This window comes from Lepus europaeus, chromosome 7, assembly GCF_033115175.1.
Source record: "Lepus europaeus isolate LE1 chromosome 7, mLepTim1.pri, whole genome shotgun sequence".
Classification (NCBI taxonomy): domain Eukaryota; kingdom Metazoa; phylum Chordata; class Mammalia; order Lagomorpha; family Leporidae; genus Lepus; species Lepus europaeus.
The window spans coordinates 47473311-47494866 of record NC_084833.1 but is presented as its reverse complement, the minus strand read 5'-3'; the positions used below and the strand labels follow the sequence as shown (position 1 = coordinate 47494866).

The 21556-nt window shown below is 50.9% G+C and overlaps 1 protein-coding gene across 4 annotated transcripts in view; it reads right to left on the bottom strand.

Annotated features, from left to right (window-relative positions):
• Positions 1 to 2988: 2988 nt before the first annotated feature.
• The window catches only part of SERGEF (secretion regulating guanine nucleotide exchange factor), a 245340-nt gene continuing 226772 nt past the window's right edge, over positions 2989 to 21556 (bottom strand). For 2 of the 4 annotated variants that reach the window (XM_062198085.1, XM_062198087.1), the window contains exon 10: positions 2993 to 3904. In XM_062198085.1, coding sequence (XP_062054069.1) covers positions 3593 to 3904 — 312 coding nt within the window. In that variant the 3' untranslated portion in view covers positions 2993 to 3592. Of the gene's footprint in view, positions 3905 to 21556 lie in introns of all 4 variants that reach the window. The other 2 variants (XM_062198088.1, XM_062198086.1) reach the window with 2 other exon arrangements.

Genomic DNA, 21556 nt, shown 5'->3' with positions numbered 1-21556 from the left:
GAGAGGACACGGCGCGGGGCGGTGAAGGGACCGGCCCAGAGTGAGAAAGCCGATTTATCCCAGGTGCTCTGACTGGGTTGAGTTGTCCCAAGCAAGCTGAGGGCTTCCTGGGGCTGGCCTTTACTTCCGGACCTCCTGCCCTCCTTCCGGAAGTGCCACGGGAGGGACAGAAGGGACCACTCTCTGCTGCTGAGACAGCTGGCTGCCCTAAGAAGCTTACTCCTTCACTTGGGCTGCAGGGCCCACCAGCCTCTCCGACTCCGCCTCTCCCCACGCCCACCTCCTTGTGTGCGGACTCCTCCTCTCCCCACTCTGACATTCTGAACTTGGAACAGCTACACACCTGCGCCTTGCAAGCGGGAACACCCTCCGACAGCTGCTTTCCCCACTAACTTTGAGAGCTAACCCCCAACTCCCATTGATCACTAATCACTTCCCGGAGAAGTGGTGGATGCCTGGTGCATGATGGGAAGGCTTTATTCTGAGCCCGAGGCCTGGATTCACCATTCCTGAGCACCTCTCATCTACGGTTGCTCTAATGGCCCCCACAGCCAGCCAGGGCCAAGGGCGGTGGGAGTGTCAAGGGAAGATGGGGGTGGGGGGGCACTGTCAGCAGGAGGGGAGAGGGAGTTGGCAGCTGGGAATGGACGCATCTCACCAGTGTCCACCAGAGCCGCCCCTGGGGCCAGGCCCAAGGCCTGTGAGCACGCAGTGAGGCCCCGCCTCCCTGTCCTTTTCCCTTTCTTCCTTTGTGCCCAGGAGGCCTGTGAAGGCAATTCACAGGCTTTGATTTTTGAAAAGGTGACTTTTACAAATGAGTGGGCATTTTCTCAAGTTAGCTCCTACGACATTAGCTAGGCAGGTGGATGATACTGACATTACCTGGCAGTCAACAGACAGTTCTCAAACATTTGTAAGAGGGATAAACGCAGAGGGTGGGTAGGAACGAGGGGATCATGGTGCTTCCTCTGGTGACCGAGGGGGGTACTGATGAGTTCATTCACGCACACTTACTGAGCACTTCTGTACCAGGTGTTCTTGGTGAAGTACTGGCCAAGAATACTTTCAGAATTGACCAAGATTTGGTCCCTTGGCTCTCAAAGAGCTCATGGTCTGTTAGAGGTGGTGGGGATGGGAGGGGAACTCAGACATCCACAAAGTCAGAGAATTGGTGGAAAAAGTCTAGGAGGCATTGTGGACACCTCACACAGCACCTGAGGACACTCGCAGGAAAGGTGGCCCGGAGGAACTCAAGGTGACGGGGCGGCCGGTGGTGTCTTCCAGCACCAGTTGGTTCTTCCACGTGTGCTTTGTGTCCTGCCTGATTCTGACTCAGCCCTGAGACTCTGAGGCTCAAGGGGTAAGGGCTGATGTACCCCCTGGCCCTGCTTCAGGAGGGAGGGGAGCCCTGAGACACTTTTTCCTGATGTTTACAGGGAGGCCTGGGAGAGGCGTAGGACTCGGCAGGAGACGACTTGGGATTTGGGTCTCTAACGGGTGCTGAAGGGGGCAGGAGCGTGTGGGTTCCTTGTGAGCAGAAAGTCCACCTCGGAAGTATAAGGCTTCAGTACCATCCATGCGTTCTGGCTTGGGTGTGCGATGTAGCCTAGCCAGCCTGCGGGACAGTGGGTAGAGGCAGTAACTCTGGGCTCCTCCTATGGGTGATCTCTGGGCCATCTGATTGCTCCAGCCCTGTCAGCTTGGGCATCTTAGCAGGACCAGCTCAGAGAACAGGGACATGAGTGTCTTCCCATCCCCAAAGCACTTGGAAGCTGTACTGGCATCTGTTGGTCCTGGGAGGTGGAAGACCAGGGGCTTTAACAGCCAGGGCAGACACGTCTCCAGAGTGCAATGTTGGGGGCAGGACTCCAAGCACTGGTGTTCAAGGTCAGCCTGCAACTGTGGGTGGTCTCTGGCTGCAGGCAGGGGGAGCTTAGTGGGCTCTCCTGGGTTGAACCCACTTCTGGTCCTGGGCCTACTCTATGTCGCCCTGCTCTGGCTTGGCCCTGGCTGGGTTACTTCCCAGTAAGGACCCTGGACCCAGGTGTATGGCCTTGAACTGGTCCCTTTATGCCTCCATTTTCCCACATGGATGATGAACATGGCGGATAAGATCAATGGCCTTCAAACTTTCTCAGGGATGCCCTTGTCAAATAAAATCTCATGTGAAACCCAGCATGTAATACAAGGGGTCTTCAAAAAATTCATGGAAAATGTATACCGTGACAAGGTGGCAAACTTCATGGTGTCATAATTGAAAAGGGTTTCATATTTTCTGCACCCAAAAAAACTTGCTGTTTAATTCCACTTTCTTACTAACTTTCTGAAGTACTCTCGAGCCGATCTGAATAGGTTGGGGTGGGGACCCAGGCCTCTGTGTACTTGGCCTCCTGTCCTCACAGTCCACAAGGTGGCTACTGAGTTGCCAGGAGCCTCCTGGGGTTCTAAAGAATGTAGTTTGGAGGCCTCTCCACTGAACGGTGATGAGGCCCTCCAGCTCTGAGCCTTCTTAAAGTCACGCACAGACCCAGGCTCTCTCCTGAGTCTCAAAGGAAAAGCGGGGGGGGGGGGGGGGGGGGGGGAGACAGGCCACAGGCCTCAGCTGCCTGGCTGATGACAAACAGCAGATGACAACCTGTCTTCTTTCTGAGGTCTGCTGACCAAGGGCTTGTGGTCAGTCACAGCAGAGAGAGGCACTCTGTCCCCCAGAACCACAGCTGCCCCCGGGGAGGCCAGGGTTCAGAGCTCTGTGCCCTGCTCCGGCAGAGGCCGGGCCTAGGGGGGAAGTCAGAGCTTGGGGCCTTTGGGCTGCTCCCCCTGTAGAATCCCCTTCCCATGCTGCCAGGCTGCAGCCTGGCCCTCGGGGGAACTACACAGCGTGGCAACTGCAGTCACACAAGTCTCGCCCCAGAGTGCTGCCGGCCTTAGATGAAGACACGTCTGACAGCGTCACTGGTTCTGGGCTCCTTTGTCTGTCAGGAGTCTCTTCTCCTGGGTCTTTCCAGAAGCAGTCTTTCTCCACTTCCTCATCCCCACTCCCTTCTACCCCACGCCAAAGCCGTCTCCCTTGGTCCTAGTCATCAAGAGCTCCTTCCCGTCCACGTATCCAGGCACAGTACCTCGACACCCTTGAATGAGCAAAGTATGAGTCCTGGGGCCTGAAAATAAAATACTAGGAGAAGCTTACGGCTGTACTAAGCCTGGCCTGGGAATGCTGTGCCTTGCTGAATCAAAGGGTATTGGACCAGGACAACCACAGGTGGGCTTCCTGTCTCTACCGGGCAGGGAGAGGCTGCGGTCTTCCCGCTGCTGCTTCGGCTTTCCTGGGCTCGGGTAAGGACTGGAGCCCTCACTCTCACCTGCTCAGTGCAGGGACAGCCAACTGCTTGGGCCCAGCAGAGACAAAGGCACTCTGTCCCCCAGGGCCCCAGTTCTAGGCAGGCAGCTTCCCCACCCTCCTGTGTCAGCCCTACCTTCAGGGCCTCCCGAGTCCTTCTTAGACCGGTCCCACAAAACAGCCGTGTGATTGTCTGGGGACATTCCTGCTGGGGGAAGCCACTTTATTAAAGGTTCTCTATCGAAGTTCTCCATTTCAAGACCCTTCAGGTCGGCTTTGGGTTGACGTTTCTGATTGTTTCCTTCTACTTTGCCTCCTCGTCCATGGCCTCTTGAGATTCAGTATCCTTGGTGGCATCTGGGGATGTGCAGGCGATCTCGGGGTCCTGGCCCAGTGCGAGGTGTGCTGGCAGCTGGCAGAGGGCCAGGGAGTGGCCGGCCCCACAGCCCACGAGGAGTCCCGATGCTGACCGCAGAACCTCCACGGGCTTCGGGGCCCAGACGTTGGCTTCGGTGCCATCCCCGCACATGCCATGCTCGTTCCAGCCCCAGGAATAACACACCCCACCTGTGAAGAAGAGGGAAGACAACTGTAGAAGTGGGTTTGGAGAGGAGAGCTGGAGCCTTCAGCCCATGGTCACGTGCAAAGCTCCGTGACCCTGGGTGGCCCGCTCACTGTCTCTGCCCCCACCCCTGCTCCTCGCCTGCCCCACAGGTGCTTGTGTTTCGGTGTTTCCTGTTCCCACCAACCCACACCTGCCCCAAACCTGGCTTGCTTCCGGGAGTCTTCCTCACTGTCACTTCCCACGTGTGGTCGGTCACCAGCACTTGCTGATTCCACCTCCTAGGCTGCTCCCTAGGGCACATGTCCAACATGACTGAGGAAAATCAAAAAGCTCCCCAAGGTGGCTGGAGCCATGTACACTGCCCTCAGCGTGGAGGTGAACCCTCCCCTCTCTCTTTGCCTCTGCTGTTCTGAGAAGCGCATCGACTAGTCTGCATTTCTCTGACCATGCTGAGGTGGGCCATCCTCAGCCCTGGAAACTGTCTGCCTATCTACACTCCTTGCCTGTTCGGTTCTTTGGGTTTGCTTTGTCCTTATTGGTTTGTAGGTTTTCTTTGTGTTCTCTTGTGTATATCATTCTTTGTTGCTATGTCTCCCAGAAGTCTGTGCTGTGTCTCTTTGTTTATGGTAAGTCTTTTGTTATACAAATGTATTTATAAGGGCTGCCTAATTGCCCATTATGGAGATTAAACTATTTACTTAACCTGTCTCCAATTATCGGATGTTTATGTTGTTTCTAATTTTTCATTATTTTGTATAGCATTGCTATGAACATCTCTATGCATGAATCTTTGTCTATTTAATTATTTTCTCAAATCGGATTCTTAGAAAGGAATTCCTGGTCAAAGGACGCGGACATTTTTGAGACTCCTGAGTGCTGTTTTGAATACTGCCAGAATCCCCCTCCGAAAGGCCACCTGGGTATAACTTCAGCCATCTGTGGACGGCTCTTGGCCCTCTTGCATTGTTAATATTTATTAGAATTGTAGTGGCTAACATCATCTAATTTGAAGACCAAAAAATTCATTGTCTTAACTTGTATTCTTTTATTACCATCGAAACTCAATTCTTGTACTTCTGATATTTGTATTTGTTCTTTTGTGTACCATCTGCTTCCTGTCTTTCTCCTGGTTCGTATAGAACACTCTAAGTGCTCAGACACACAGCTGGATGGCCTGGGTTCCAATTCCAGCTGTACCATGTATTAGCTGTCCCCTGGGGCAAGGGATTTAGCTTCTCTGTGCCTCGGTTCCCTCGTCTGTTAAGTGAGGATAATAATACTGCCACTCTCCCAGAGCTGTTTACAAGGACTAAGTGAGAAATACGTGCAGAATACTTAGAACAGTGCCTGACACCGAGTACTTCGCAAATATTTGCTATTGTTTCTTAATAAGAACTTTGCTGTTTTAAGATATTAACTCTTCCTCTGCCATATTTGGCATTCACACTTTTTCTCAGTTTAACTAAATGTTGTTTTAAATCTTTCAATTTCATGGATGTCTATGGTCTTAGGTAGTACCACTTGTGGATCTTTTGTGTTCAAATTCCTTTCCATTGTTTTTGACAGTTGAGAACTTATCCCTATCTAGACCACAGAATATTCTTGTTGATCTGCCAATCATGTGTAAGTCTTTATATGTAAATCATTATCCTGACAAACTTGTTTTGCTCTTCCCACAGAGGGAGGGGCTGGCTGGGCCCTGGGATTGCCCTTCCCTCTCCTTTCCCCTAGTAGGAAGGCATCCCTGGCCAAACACAGATGTCTGCCGGCTTGGCCCCCGGACAAGGAAACGCACACAGAGAGGATGAACCCCAGGCATCGCCTCCTACAGCTAAGCAGGAGTTTCAGCCAGGTCGACTAGAGGTACAAGGTGGGAGAGTGGAAGAGGCCGAGTACCTTTGGGCCTCGCTTGGCACCCGGTGTGGGCCTTGTGCCCAGGGCCTGGTGAGCGGCACCAGCTGACTGTCAGCGGGGATGGGGTGGGAGGAAGGCAGAGCTGACCTAGCAGCAGGACACGGCACAATGGGCAGCTGGCAGGTCCCTCTCCTCCTGCCAAAGGGGACACGCTCTAAGGAAGCCATGCTCGGGCCGGGGTAGCCAGAGGCCCAGAGCCAGGACTTTCATGCCCACTGGGTCGAGAGGCCTGGCAGAGGCCCAGACATCTCCTCTCTGATACTTGGAGAGAAAGCTTACCCAGGGCCGAGGTGCTCCATGTGCTTTACCTCGTCAAATCCCAACAACCTGTGTGGCAGCCCTGTTTGACGTAATGTTCTCATTTTACAGGGGTAAGACTGAGGCTCAGGCAGCCTGGCCAGGGGCTGCTAACCTCTGCACAGCATACACCAGGGCTTGCCAATGTGTTCTCTGAAGGGCAGCCAGGCAATAGCATAGGTTTGAGGGCCGCATCACGACTCTGTCGCGTGATCTCTTTCACCCTCTGCACACAGGAGCATATAAAAGCAGGATGCAAGTGAGGTTTGGTGGCTGCTAGCCAGCTCTGCATTATACAATGTCCTAGAGACCCTGCTGTCCTGGGCGCCACCTTTCCACCTGCTGCTTTAGTCCCCACCCACCTCCCAAAGTGCCCAACACATGGCGACAGCTCAACCCCACGGTGAAGCAGACCCTGGGGAGAGGGGGAAGAGGCAAGGAGGCCACACCAGTGCCAAAAGGCCCAGAGGAGAGGGAGGGCATCGGCAGATGGGAAGGCCTGGCGTGGAGTGGGGTTTCCAAACATGCTAAACAAACCTATAGGAAACAAAACAAGCTGCAGACCCCAGAAAGCCGGGGGTACCACCTGCACAGGAGGCCGTGTGGTGCGACAGCTTTAAGCGATGCACTCCTCTTATATTTGAGAAGTGGCTCCTGTCCTGCCATGCCCCCCCCCCCCACACACACACAGTTGCTCAGGGCCATCTTTGCAGGGCACAGGGAAGACAGAAGGGCCCTCTGGACTCGGCAGGGCACTGCCAGATGGGCAGCTGTCACGTGGAAGTGAGGGAAAATGGGCTATGGTGAGCCTGTCTCTAAGCCCAAGGGAATATGGGACATCCGTTTGGGGGTTTGACAGCACGCCCAGCACTGGCTGGGGCCTTGAGGTTGCGCACATCCCACTTGGCAGATGGGAGGTGGGGGTCAGCTCCACTGGCCCCAGGGTGTGGGGCCGAGCCTTGGATGGGAGACCGGGGAGTCACAGGGATTCCCTAGCCCCTCGGAGTTCAGGCTCCCTGTTCACGGGGCTCCATCTAGGCTGTGACAAGTGATGGAGCTCACGGCCCGGCATACGTGCGACAGCCTAAGAGCCCTGCAGGCAGCGGAACCTCAGCACTGGCAGGGTCTCTGGCACAAGCTGGGCACAATACCGAAATCTGTTCAGGCCTTGTGGCACCTGCTGGAGGTTTTTGGCAGCCTGGGTGCTCACGGGGCCGTATGGTGCTGGGACGGGAGCCCAGTGCTGGGGAAGAGGAGGCAGCTTCTCTGCCTGAGTACCTTGCCCAGGCGGCACGGACTCCTGGACTGCAGAATGAGGGGCCCATTTCCCAGCCTCTCTTGCAGCTGGGTGTGACCAATGAGGCTCGAGCTGATGGGACGCCTCCTTCAAAGACAGGTGGCAATGCCCTTTGTGACAGCTGGAATTCCAGCCACTGTCTCTGACCATGAGGATGAGGGCTACAACCTAGGGACAGTGCTTCTCGGCCCCATAGAGGAGTCCCCTGGATTCCCACAGCAGCCTCTGGGGTGGCCTGGGCTCGGCTTCACAGACGAGGTAACCAGGCCCAGGGAGCTAAAAGTGCTTGTCCATGGTCACATGGCCCCTCTACTTGGGACTTGAACCCCGCACTCTCAAACCTCAGGCTGTTTCACTAGTTCCAAGCCACGTGAAAGATGCTAATAGAATTGCTAAATTCGTAGGTGTAGGCCGGGCCCTGTGAACATCACTTGTAAGCAGGCTTCGCTGACCTTTCACACCTAACAGATGGCCTGCTGGATGCCATCTAATAGCATCCTCATTCTCCAAAGAGGGGATGTGAGCTGTGCAAGGCTACACAGCCAGTGAGCAGCAGATGGATGCAAACCCAGAAAGCACGGCTCCAGGCCTGCTTCTGTTGGTAAACTGTCCTCTCCTGCAAGCGCACTGCTTCCAGGTTGCAAGGGAAGGTACGGAGTGGTGTAGGAGGACAAGACCAGCGACGGAAGGCCAGTGAGAGAAAGTGCCATGCAGGAGGGCAAGAACCTCCTGGAGTCCTCGTGAGTGCTGGGCCTGAGGCCCAAGGAAGCTCTGCCCCTGCTGCCTCTGCTGGCGGTGGGAAGAGGAGGGAGCGATGCGTGCCAGAAGTCAAGCAGCTGCTGGATCCCCCTGTCGCACAGAACTAGCCCATCCCACGGGGCTGCTGTCCCCCAGGGCCAGGCCAAGAGGGAGTGAGCAGGGCTGTGGACTCAAAAAGCCAGCATATGCGAGTGGAGGGAGCTGGGCGAACTTAGGGAAGACCTCTGAGTGTCCGGCTGCCCAAGCTCACAGGGGACTCAGTTTTCCAGCAGCAGTTGGTGGGGTGCTCTCCAGGGACTTGCTGTGAGCAAGAACCCAGGCCTCCTGGAGTGCTCTGGGTCTAGGTAGTGACCTCAGGATAGAAAGAAGGGGTTCACACTCCTGGGAATCTACCCAAGGGAAATGAAATCAACATATGAAAGAGCTATCTGTACCTCCATGTTTATCTCAGCTCAATTCACATCAGCAAAGACATGGAATCAACCCAAATGCCCATCAACTGAAGACTAGATAGAGAAATTATGGGATATGTACACGATGTTCTACACAGCAGTAAATACAGAAAAAACAAAACAAACAAACTGATGTCTTGTCATTTGCAACAAAATGGATGAATCCGGAAAACATCATACTTAGTGAAACAAACCAGTCCCAAAGGGCCAAATTCTGTATGTTCTCCCTGACCTGTGGTAACTAACAGAGCATCTTAAAGACAAGACGCAGAGACAAAAGGGACACTTTGAGAACCAGTGATTTGGAAGAGCTCTTCTCTCTACTGTTGAGGAACAGCTTCTTATTCTACATTTTTATTTATCTTTTCCTTTATAATCTTTTCCTTCAGATGATTCATTGAATTCTATACTTAACAAAGAGTTAATCATATATGTATAAAGTTAAATATAAACAGATTTCTTTGGGCTGGCACTGTGGCGTAGCAGGGAAAGCCACCGCCTGTAGTGCTAGCATCCCATATGGGTGCCGGGTTCAAGTCCTGGCTGCTCCTCTTCTGATGCAGCTCTCTGCTATGGGCTAGGAAAGCAGTAGAAGATGGCCCAACTCCTTGGGCCCCTGCACCAACGTGGGAGACCCAGAAGAAGCTCCTGGCTCCTGGCTTCAGATCGGCACAGCTCTAGCCATTGTGGTCATTTGGGGAGTGAACCAGTGGAATGGAAGATAGCCTGAACCTCCTCTCTAGCTCTACGTCTCTCTGTAACTCTGTCTTAAAATACATAAAATAAATCTTAAAAATATACAAACAGATCTTAGTAAAGAATAAGAGTAAAAATAAGACAGGGAAAAGGAAGAGGGGGGTGGGGTGTGGGTGGGAGGGCAGATACAGTGGGAAGAATCACCAAGCTCCTAAAGTTGTAATTGTGAAATATATGAAGTTTGCAACTGCAATGCAGTATAGTCCATATAAATTCCCTACACACTTACTCCTAAGGGTACAGCTTAACAACTAGCCATAGGACTCTCAAATCTCTTAAGCTGGCTGACAAAAACAGCACTTAAGTGTTATAAAGATCAAATGTATAAGATTAAGTGGTAAAGTGACCATATTGATATGATCAAGTGTTAAAGGATCATATAAATAGGACTAAGTGTTAGAAAACAATAATATAATTAAAAAGGAGTGAAGGCTTCAACATGGGAAGCAGTCCATACAGCAGACTCATAGAATGACAATCGCTTTAAGTAGCACTCTGACTTCAGAATCAGCCATAAAGGCATTCCAGTCTGGCTGGAAAGCCCAGGGGGAGCATTTCAGGCATGGAAAGCCAAGACATTTTGGAAAAAAATGTCCTACATACAGGACCCCTGCAGGTGAGACCCCAGTGGAAAGAAATGGCCATCTAAGAAGGATGTACTTCTCTCTGAAGGGAGGAGAGAACTTTCACTTTGCTTATTGCCTTGTTGAGCCAGTGGATCCAAAAGGCTTCCATAGCCAAGGCAGCTCATGTCAAGAGCCTTGGGTGATCACTGATGTCATACATAAGAGTGTTATTTGTTAAACAAACAACAAGAGTCAACTGTGCACTAACTTCTCATACAGGACCTCTGTCCCCAAAGAGTTGTATCATGAAACTTAATCGTAAAACTTGCTCTCAAGAATCACTTCCATTTAGAGTATTACATGGAGGATAATATTATGTCTCATAAATTAAAGTTATGCCTAAGAGCTCATAAGAGATGTGCCATCCTTGGATTCTTCTTTAAAGACAATTAAGCTTCTGAAAGGAAAGAAGGGGGAGGAAGGAAGGGAAAAGAGGAAGGGGGAAAAAAAAATCACCTTCGAGAAGCAAAAACATAGAACAGCCCTGGTCTAGACTGTTGAGGAACAGCTCTCTTAATTTGTATATTCCATTCTTCCCTTCTTTTTTCCTTCTTTCTTTCTGTTACTTTTTCTTTCTTGGACTAAGTAGGAGAGGGAGGAGGAAGGGGGGGAGTGAGAGGAAGGGCGGGTATGGTGGGAAGAATTACTATGTTCCTAACTGTGTATTTATGAGATACCTACAAATAAAATATATTAAAAAAAAAAAAAAAAAGAAAGAGGGGGTTCAGGGCCTTACCTCCCTTGCCCGGGAATTGCAACAGCTACTCTACTTCTTCCTTTATGCTAATGCTGCAGGCCTGCAGGGGAAATTAGGCACAAACACATGCTGCACTAGGTCCTTACAAAGAACATTTCCTGTCTCCCCACTACCTGTGAGACCTCGGCCTCTGAGCTGGCTCACGGCCCTCTGTGGTCTGCTCTCTCTTTCTCCCAGTTCACTGTTCCAGCTCTCCAGGTCCACGGCATGCACCCTGCATTCTCCCAGGCCACTAAGGCTGTCATGCTCGGGCCCACACTGCGACCATTTCTTTCATCCTAGGGATGTCTTTTCTGGCTGAGGCCCTGTGCTGAGCATAAGACCCAGAGAAGAGGAAATTCTGTTTGTGCTCTCAGGGCCCCCAGCATGCGGGGGAGGGCAGTTCTGGGAGAAGACAGGGATGGGAATCAGTGGCACTTACAAAGGGAGACATCTGCAAATGCTTTCACTGCAGCACGGTTTGTAATCATGAGAGGCGGTGGGAACCCCGAAATATCCATCAAACCGAGGAGTGTTTTGAGAAATTAGAGATTGACCCCACTAGGAAATGGGATGCAGCTATTCCAAAAATGTGCAGTACAATCCTACGGTCTGACATGGGAAGATATCTAAGACACTTTCAAGATAAAATAGGTTTCAAAATAACATGCAGAAAGCACGACCCACGCTATGTCAAGCCCCTATATGCTTTTCTATGTACAGATTCCTAACAGTGTATCCCAAACTGAAAACAGTCATTGAGGAAGAGAGGCAGAAATGGAGGATGGGTCTTTATCATTTTCTTTGTGTTGTTCAAATATGTTAAAAAGCTGTAACACAGGATGACTAAAATAAACAAATAAATAAGTAACAGTGCAGGCAGTCTAGAAAGGATGACACGCTCTATGGGATAGGAGGTGGGGGTCACTGGAAGTGGCACAGGTTAATACTTAGCTGGGTTTTGAAGGACGAATAGGAGTTTACCAGTCTTCAACAGAGAGTCCTCATTAAAATGTGCCCTCTCTGAGTCACTGTCACCAACCCTGATGCTTTGTTTTGCTGCAGAAGGGAATGGCGTCTGTGTGTAAGGCTGGGTCCTGCTGTGAGATCCACTTGCTGTGAGCCCTCTGTGGTATGTGTGGGCACACACACCACAGCTTTTCTGGGTCTACGGGGATCCCTCTCTGTCTGCAGCAGTCTGTGAGCTGGGGGTGGGAGTAGGGGCCTGGGAGCAGAGCTGTTCAGAGAGCAGTTCCCGGACGCATGGGCAGGCGCTTTGGAAACAGCTAGTGCGTGGCTGAATATGGCTGTGCTTTTCCCCCTGCCCGTGGTCTCTGAATACCTTGTTCTGTCTGGAGGGGTGCGTGTGCAAACACACACACACACACACACAGAGCTGAGATCCAGGGCCATTGAGCCCACTCCTGTGCACCTGGATGGTTATCTTTATCCCCGTCTTTGGCCAGGGCCACCTGCTGGTCACAGGCCTGAAGAACAGAGTGTTGCAAGTCTGTCCCTGGGCCAGCGAGAGGCGTGGCTCCTACAGAGAACAGCCGTGGAAGGGCTGTGAGGACGATGGCCCCATCAGGCCTAGCTGCGGGAAGAGGCATGGTGAATGTGCTGCCCCTTCAATAATTAGCTCATCCATCATGCCAAAGGCCAATGATGCCCTCGAGGCAGGAGTGGAGGCAGCAGGAAGAAGCCATTCCAGAACCCGGAAGTGGGGCTGTTCACCCAGAGGAGGGTTTGTGGTGCAAAGTGCCTCCTGCACTTGGGAGCAGGCTGGTTGAAGGTCCTCTCCAGATCAGGATCCAGAGCAGCCCTGAGGTCTGGGTGAGAGGAGGTGAGGGCTGGAGGGAGGGAGGCCAGTGTGGAGGCTGTGGCTGCGCACCAGTGAGAAAGGTGAGGGCCTATGGAAGGAGGGCGTTCAGAAGGCAGTGGTCAGAAGGCAATGAGAATTCACTCTCACGGCCCCACTACCTCTCGCTGGTAGTCCTCCAAGGGCTGCCGACCTACTCCTGGGGCTGCCTCTACTGCTGCATCATCTATGCTCACACAGCAGCTTGAGTGAGCCTCTTAAAACCTAGTCAGATAGGAGACAGCTCCGTTCTGACCCCCAGTGGCTTCTCCTCTTATCAGAACACACAGCAGCCTCCAGCTCCCCTGGCAGCGAGTCCCGCCGTGGCCCGTTTTTCTGACACAGCAGCATTGACTCTGCTCGGGACCTTTGCACTCACAGCTCCCGTCATCTGGGGTGCTCGGGCGCCTGGTATCGACAGGTTCACTCTCTCACATTTAGTATTTGTTCAGATGTCACCTTATCGGAGAGACCTTTCCTGTCAATTCTCTGCTAAACAGCAATGCTCCCCTACCCCGTCTCAATCTCCTTATCTGCTTTGTTCTTCACATTTGTTGACTGTTTATTTATTACCTTTCCTTTTGACCACAAGCAAGCTCTGGGAGAGCCGGGACTGTTTGGTGGACTGCTGTATACCAGTCCCTGAGATGTACTCGGCATACACTGGTGCTCAGGACATTCTGTTGCATGACTGAACAGGTGAATGAACGAATGGCTCGTAAGAGAATGGAGAGAAGGTCAAAGAGAACCAGGCAGGTGGGAAGAAGGAGCCCCTGGCATGGCTGATTGCAGCTCCCTATCAAGAAGAACACTGAGCCGTATGGGAGGCTGCCCTGGAAAGCAGGGGTTACCCTGCTGGGGGTTCTGGGTCCCCAGTTGGTGAGGGTGGAGGATGGGATGAGACACATCAAAAGTCCTTCCGACCCTGGAGAACATGTATGGTGATGGGGTATGTATAAGTGTGTATAAGAAATGAAGAGAAGGGGTAGACATTTGCAGCATGTTAAGCCACTGCTTGGGATACCTGCATCCCATATTGGAGAGCTGGCTCAAATCTGGCTACTCTGCTTCAGATACAGCTTCCTGCTAGTTTGTATGGGAAGAAATGGATGGTGGCTCAAATACGTGCGTTCCTGTACCCATGTGGGAGACCTAATGGAGTTCCTGGCTCCTGGCTTCAGCCTGGTCCAGCCCTGGCTGTTGTGGCCAACTGGAGAGTAAACCAGCAGATGGAGAATTCTCTCTCTCTCTCTCTCTCTCCGTCACTTTACCTTTCAAATAAACAAACATTCTAAAGGGAAGAAGGAAGAGAAAGAAAGTAGAGGCAGAAGGGCAGAGTGGAGAAAACACTCCTCAGGGAAGCTCCTTCCAAACAGACAGAGGAATGGCCTTATTCAGGTGATGAACTTGAAGGGTTGGCAACCACAAGGTTGGGAAGTGCTCTAGAACTTCTTGTAGAACCCCATTGGTGGGGGCTGGGTATCTATCATAGCAGTCAAGAAGCTGGTTAACACATCCACATCCCATATTGGAGCACCTGGGTTCAAATCCAACACCAGTCCCCCCCTCCCCCCTTCAAAAAAAAAATTATTTATTTATTTGAAAGTTAGAATGAGAGAGAGATGTTCCATCTGCAGGTTCACTCCTCAAATGGTTGCCATGGCCAGGGCTGGGCCAGGCTGAAGCCAGGAGGCAGGAGCTTCATCCAGATCTCCCACGTGTGTGTAGGGGCCCAAACACTTGAGCCATCTTCTGCTGCCTTCCCAGATACATTAGCAGGGAGCTGGATTGGAAGTAAAGCAGCCAGGCCTTGAACCGGTGCACATATGGGATGCCGGCACAGCAAACAGCGGCTTAACCCACTGTGCCATAGCACCAGACCCCAAGCATCAGGTCTTGATCCTAGCTTCCTGTTAATGTGCAACCTGAGAAATAGTTGTGATGGCTCCAAGTAATTAGGTTCCTGATACCCATGTGGGAGACCTGGTTTGAGTTTCTGGATCACAGCTATGGCCCAGCCTAGCCCTAGCTCCAGTGGCTGTAGGCGTTTGTGGAGAGGACTAGTAGAAGGTAGGTCTCTCTCTCTCTCTCCATCTCTTGCAAGTAAATAAAAAACAAAAAAAATTAAGAATGATACTATTGTATGGACAGATGAGCGATGGACAAATAGATGGAAAAGATGGATTAAATCGTGGATTTGTAGATAGAAGCGGGTGAATAGATGGAAGGAAGAATTATGGACAGATGGACACACAGCTAAGTGGGTAACTGTTGGTCTCTCTGCCTTTCAAATAAAAATAACGAAAGAATCCCATTGCTCAAGAAGCTGTTCAGTTCTCGTTGTCAATTTCTTTCTCTTTTAAAAGAGGAAAGTGAATTCCACAGTGAGGCAATAAGGAGCCAAAGGTCTCCCTTCCTCTTCCTGCCCCTGCTCTCCTGCTCCCCACCCCCACCTGTGCGTCACTGCAGGCATCGCCCAGTGAGGCAGGTATCTGGAACAACACCGCGTGTTAGAGAAAACTGAGTCTGGGAGAGGTTCAGAAACAGCCAAGCGGGGAGAGGCAGAGGCCACCCCCCTCCCCCGCCCTCCAGGAGTAGGAGGCAGGGAGGCTGGTGTGGACACATTTCCCAGTCACTTGCGGGGAAAGCGTGCCATGGCACGTTGGCTCCACTGGGTGCCTATTCTTAGATCTAGGGAGCTAGGGATGACGGATTTAGAACTTACGAGGTGGAAACGTGTTGGCCTGTTTTATAAACAACTGAAATGTTCCCTACAGACTGTCTTTCTGGATTCTGTGTTCTCTGTTAGAACTGCTGGCTCTCAGGGCTCATCAGCAGCCCTGGGAACGGAGATGGAGACAGAAAATAGCCTTCTTCTGGGAGATCTCCTATGATCCCATGTGGTGCTACAGGCTGTGTGTAGGACCCATCTCGTTTAACACAGAGGCCCTGGGAAGAAGGTATTTTGATCATGCTCTTTGGATGAAGAAAGAGAGGCTGGGAGGAGTGCAGGAAGCAGCACAGCTGGGATGTGGCGTGAGAGCCAGGCTGTGGTCTAGGAGGTCTGATGTGGAGTCTGGTGCTGCCACGGAGAGTCGGCCCCAGCAGATGGAGCGGTAAAGGCGTATGTCCAGCACCTTTGGATTTAAGTCCCCTCAGGCATCTGCAGAGAGCTCTCCTGTCCCTAAGGTTTCTTCACAGCAAGTGATCCAGCCTCCCTCAGTACGACTTGGGAGCCTGTCCCTGCAGCCAGCCGGCGCTCCCTCCTCTCAGCAGGCCTCAGGTTGTCATCACCCTCTGCAGTGTGGTCCCCGGGCTGGCTGAGGGCATTAGCGATGCTGAGCCCATCAGGACTTACAAGTTGTCCAAGAGGTTTCCCCTCTGCTAGTGTATCCTGCTTTGGAGTCCACGTCTGCTGAAGTTTGCTGAACCCACAGATAAACTGCTTCTGCCTCACCCTGGGGTGGCCTGTGTGTGGGTGTTTCCCCCCTGGCTGGAACCTTCAAGTTGTCCTCATGAAGTACCATCTTAACAAAATCGCTGAGGGCTACCAGAAGAGGGCCAGAGGTACAGATGTAGCTCTGGGCCCAGGAGCAGCTACACTGTTGCCATTCCCAGAACCTCCTTACAGTGTTCTCCAATCCTGCTGGGAATTACCAGTGTGCAGGAGAGAGGAGGCTGGAAATTAGAGCAATGGTGGGGGTAGGGGTAAGAGGCTCTGCTCTGGAACCCAGTGACGGGTCCAGAAGAATCCACATGTTGGAAGAACATTGAGGTTTACTAGGGTTCACATGAAAACAAGTGACACAAGCCTGAGCTGGAATGCTCCCTAGGGTTTCCAGGCACTGAGTAAAGAGCTCCTGAGCACCTGCTTTGTGTGTGGCGCTGTGCCCCATTCAGTCCCATTCATTTAGTGTACACTGATCCCACACAGCACGGGCCAGAGCAGGGAGCACGGAAACACCAAACAGCATGTCTCTTATTTAGCTTTTTATGTTTTCAGACAGTAAAATTTTATTGAACTTTATGTGTGTGTGTGGGGGGGTGCAAAACAGGAAAAGACTAATAGAGTGATGCTTTTAATTTCCATCATTTTTTTTCCTTCCAAACAGGCTATTTTTTAAGAAAAAGTTTAGCTTCTCAGCAAAATTTAGCAGAGAATTCAGATGGTTCCCACTTACTGCTTGCCCCCAACACACTTAGGGCCTCTCCCACTACCAACATCTGGCAACAAAATGGTGCATTTGTTTCAATCGATGAACCTACATTGACACATCTTTATTGCTCAAAGTTCATAGTTTACATTAGGGTTTATTCTTGGTGCTATGAGTTTTGACAAATGTATGATAATGTCTAGCAACCACTACAATATCACACTGCCCTAAAAGTCCTTTGTGTTTTGCCTATTGATTTTTCATCTGTAGGAGTTGCTGAACAAGTGAGTGCAGAGTTACAGAGTGCCCTTAATAGTCCAGTGCGGTTCTAGTTGAGGGAATACAGCAATGGACAAGACATAAGGTCCCTGTCCTCCAGGGGCTTACACCTGAGTGGAAGAAGCAAGCAAGTAGACAACATACGAACAAGTGGATACCATTACTGGTCAGAGTCACAAAGAAAACAAAGCAGAGCACTCCAGTTAAGAAGGGCAGGTGGTCAGGAGACTTCTCCAGCAAGGTGGCTTCTGAGCCGTGGCCTGAAAGAAGAGGAGGAGCCAGCATACAGATACTGGGGGCAGAGCTTGCTGGGCAGAGAGGAGCAGTACAGAGGCCTGAAGGAGAAGGAGGGTTGCCCGTCCCAGGTGCAGCAGGGAGGTCAACCATGGTGTCTGGGGCCAGGGGAGCTGGGGGAGAGGCAGGCCTTGAGAGAGAAGGGGAAGCAGGGTCTTGGGGATGCCTGGTGAGGAGTCGGGACTTCATCTGAGCATGCAGGGAAGCCCCTGGAGGGCTCTGCAGCAGGCGATGAGAAGCTCAGGGCTGCTCTCTGACGGCTCCACTGCAAGGGCAAAATGGAAAGAGCCAGTTTCCCTTCAGGAGGCTACTGCATTGCAGAGCACCAGGCAGGGCTGGACAGTGGCTCAGCGTAGGCTGGTAGCAGCGGAACGGAGAGAAACAGAGAGACTCAGCATCTGGTTTGGAGGAAGGGCTTCTAGGACTGGCTGCTGGACTGCATAGAAAGAGTGAGAGCAGACAGGAATCAAGACTGATTCCTTGAGCAATGGGTGGATAGTGGTGTTCTTTATGAAGTGCAGGAGGCCTGGGAATCGGGATGAGGGCAAAAACTGAGAGTTCTGATTTGGACGATTTAAGGGGGACGTGCTAGGTACATGTGAATGAAGGAGTACATTCCCCAAGAAGCGACCTCTAGTGAACCTATGCAGTGACAAGACTGAGAGCTGGGAAACCAGGTAAATGACAAATGGTAGGAGCTGCCAGGTGAGTATGGGCAGCTCAAGAGGTCACGCTCTGCATATGGTCCAGTGGGACCTAACTGGGTACTTTTATCACTCTAGATCACAGCTTCCGTTTTTGTTTTTCTTGAATGAAGTGCATGACTGAGCTGAATGCATATTACATGGGCTAATAAATATCTTTTATGAGTGTACTGACTTCCAAAAAAAGTACATATGTTTGAAAGGAAATTGCCATTTTGGGTCATTATAACCATTGACCCAACTTCTCTTACTGATCCCATTGAAAACAGCATCCTTCCCTAACCCTGGTGAGCAGCCAGGCTGGGACACACAGGTGTCAGTGGGAGAAGGGGCATGCCCAGAGGGTGCAGGGTTTGTAAGACATTGCCTTTGGGGGCATTTTCTAATTCTGGGGAGTGTGAGGGCACCAGAAATGAAGTCTATGGGGTCAGCAGCCTGTGTGGCCCTTAAGCCCTGGCTCTGAGAAGAAAAACACAACAGAAGGTAAGGAAGCCCTTGTCCACATGACTGTACATGTCCCCAGCTGGGACTCCTCAGTCTCCCATGGACTCATCCCCAAAAAATAAGAGCCCCAAGTGACAGATGCTCCTCCCAGAGGAGGGGCCTGGAGGCTCGGAGGCTGAGGCCAGGCACACGACGCGGTCCCTCAGTGCAAATCGCCTAACAGCATCCTAACTCAGGAGAAATCCAAAGTGTGGGCCTTGGCCCATAGTCCCACACCATGTGGTTGCAGCCACCTCTCTGCTGCCCACTATGTCCAGTCTCCTGCTCACCCACTCCCCTGCAGCCACACTGGGCTCCTTGCTGGTCCTCCAACTGGACAGTCATACTTCTGGCTTCAACCTGTGCGTAACTTTTCCTGTGCCTGGAACATTCCTCCCGGATAACCATATGTTTCCCTCCCTCCCCTCATTAAGTCTTAGCTCAGATGTCATCCCTTCAGAGTACCTTTCCTCATCACCCAATTCCATCACCTCATACTGCTTCATTCTCCTTCTTAGCACAGAACACCCTATCATAGACTTTATAAAAATATTTATTTATCTATTTATTTATTTGAAAGGCAGAGTGACAGAGGGGGAGAGAAGGAGGGAGGGAGGGAATTAGAGAGAGAGAGAGATCTTCCATCTGTTGGTTCACTCCCTAGATGGCCACAACTACTGAAGCTGGGCCAGACCAAAGCCAGGAGCCTGGAACTCCATCCAGGTCTTCCACCAAGATACAGGGGCCCAAGGACTTGGGCCATTTTCTGCTGCTTCCAAGGTGCATTAGTTGGGAGCTGGATTGGAAGTGGAGCAGCTGGGACTTGAACCAGTGCCCACATGGGATGCACCTTAACCTGCTATACCACAACGCCAGCCCTCCATCATAGACTTTTGTCTCTATTCTCCAAGAATTAAAAGCTCCATGAAGGCAAACATCTTATTTTATTCAACTGTTGTATCCCCAGCACTCAGAAAAGAACAAGATGCTCAACGTGTACTTGCTTAGGAATGAATAGATGTTCACTTCCCTAGAGGGGAGGCCACATCAAGGAGCTAGGTAGGCCATCCCCAAGGACCACAATCCCTAGGGACTGTGTGTGTGTAGCTGGTGGAGCGGGCAGGTGGGGTAGCCCAGGCTGAAGGCATATTTTATAGGATACCTGCTGCCTCGGCAGTGAGGTAAGGGAGACACTGGAGCTCAGGACAGACAGACTCTAGCACTGGCTCTGGACCAATCCCGTCCTGGCAGGCCTGCCGTGGCCTAGTCCATTCAGCTGTTTGAATGAGCATCCATCTGTCTGCCTGTAAGGCTGATCCTCTCCCTCTAAAACAAGGAGCCGGCTGGGCAGTACATACCCCAGGTCCTCACTCAGTGGGGTGAAAATTTGGAAATGGAGGCAGGCAGGCTTGAATTTGATCCTGTTTTGTTACCTCCTATGCATGCATAAACCTTGCTTTCCTCATCTGAAACTCAAGACAATTACTCCCCACCCCGACCTTTTTTTAACAAATATGTAAAGCACCCAGTACACAGTCTATCACACAATACATGCTCAAGCAATACTTTCTCTTTTCACTATCTCCCTGTCTGCCACTGGGATGGTCCCAGGTCTCCTCTTCAGGATCTAGCTCCTAGCCCTGTTTGGTCCCATCTATTTCACTCCAGCTATTAGCAAATCTGGGAGAATTCCCTAATACAGGGGCACATGAAATAACATGCCATCCCTTTTCCTTCCTTCCTCCCTTCCCCAAGACCTCTTGCATGGAACAAGTAGGTAATATTTCACACAGTTCTAGCTGAGGGTTCAGATTCATGTTTGTCTGAAGCATCCTGACAGGCACGAGCCACTAAGCATTGCTATGGAAACCGTTTTGTTATTCTCTGCTGTGTCATTTGTTTTCTGGCTCAGCCGCAGTTGTGGTACGGGGGAAGGGCAGTGGATGAGGTACCCAAGGACTTGGACTCCTAGCGAGGCCTATCTCCTGTAAATATTGTGCTTAATTTCCTGCTTCTCCTTGGGTCTTACCTTCCCTAACACTAAGAAATAGGCCACTACAAATAGTTCTGAATTGGTGGCCTAATGGCCACATGTACTAGTTAACAGGCAGAGTCCTGGTACCCACCCCAGACCAACTATGCATCTGGTGATGCAGCCCAGAGTTTGAGAACCACTGCTGTGAGAATTAGATGAGCTCAATTGCTTCCAATCTCCCAGTGCACACACACACACACACACACAAAAAGGTAACACTAAGATACCTGGGGTTGGAACAGGGGAGAGGGGCTCAGAGTCCTATATGCTTAGCCTCCCACTACTCCCAAGGGGCTCCATGGAGCACTACCACTTCCCAGAGTATAGGCAGGAAATCATTGGACCAGATGGTTTCTAGAGCCTTCCTTAGGGGACAGGGACGGTCATCCATTCAGTCACAGATTTTTATTAGGTGCCTGTTTTTTCTTTAAAGTCAGAAGTTCTACTAGATGTGTAATCTTGGGTAAGTTACTGGGGCTCAAGTTCTAATTTAGAAAATGGGAAAATAATACTAGTTTCCTCTACCTAACAAGATTCTTTGAAGGGTCAAATAATCCAGTGAGAACATCTATGAAAAAGCAGTCTGTTTCTTGGAAGAGATTCTGAAATATCAGCAACCATTATTACTACTTTTAGTAGTAGTAACTTATCTATCTGAAGTCTGTAAAACTAAACTAAGTCCTTAGAGGCCTAGGTTGTTACTTGCCTACTCTCAGCAACTAAACTTCCAGAAGGTGTTGCAGGGATTGGGAAACATTAGGCAAAAAACAAACAAACAAAAAACCTATCTGAAAGCCATTAACCTTCTAACAGGGGTTTATCTGAGAGCTAAGAAGATCCCTCATTTCTTTGCTTTCTAAATAGAACTTGCCTCTATTATTCAATTTTTTTTCGATGCTGGTAACTTATATATAATAAAAAATATTTTTAAGCCAACACTGTTGAAAATACTGTCTGGTACAGTGTTCTCTAAGAAATTCTTCTTTTTCGGATGCTTTAAAATGGATTCA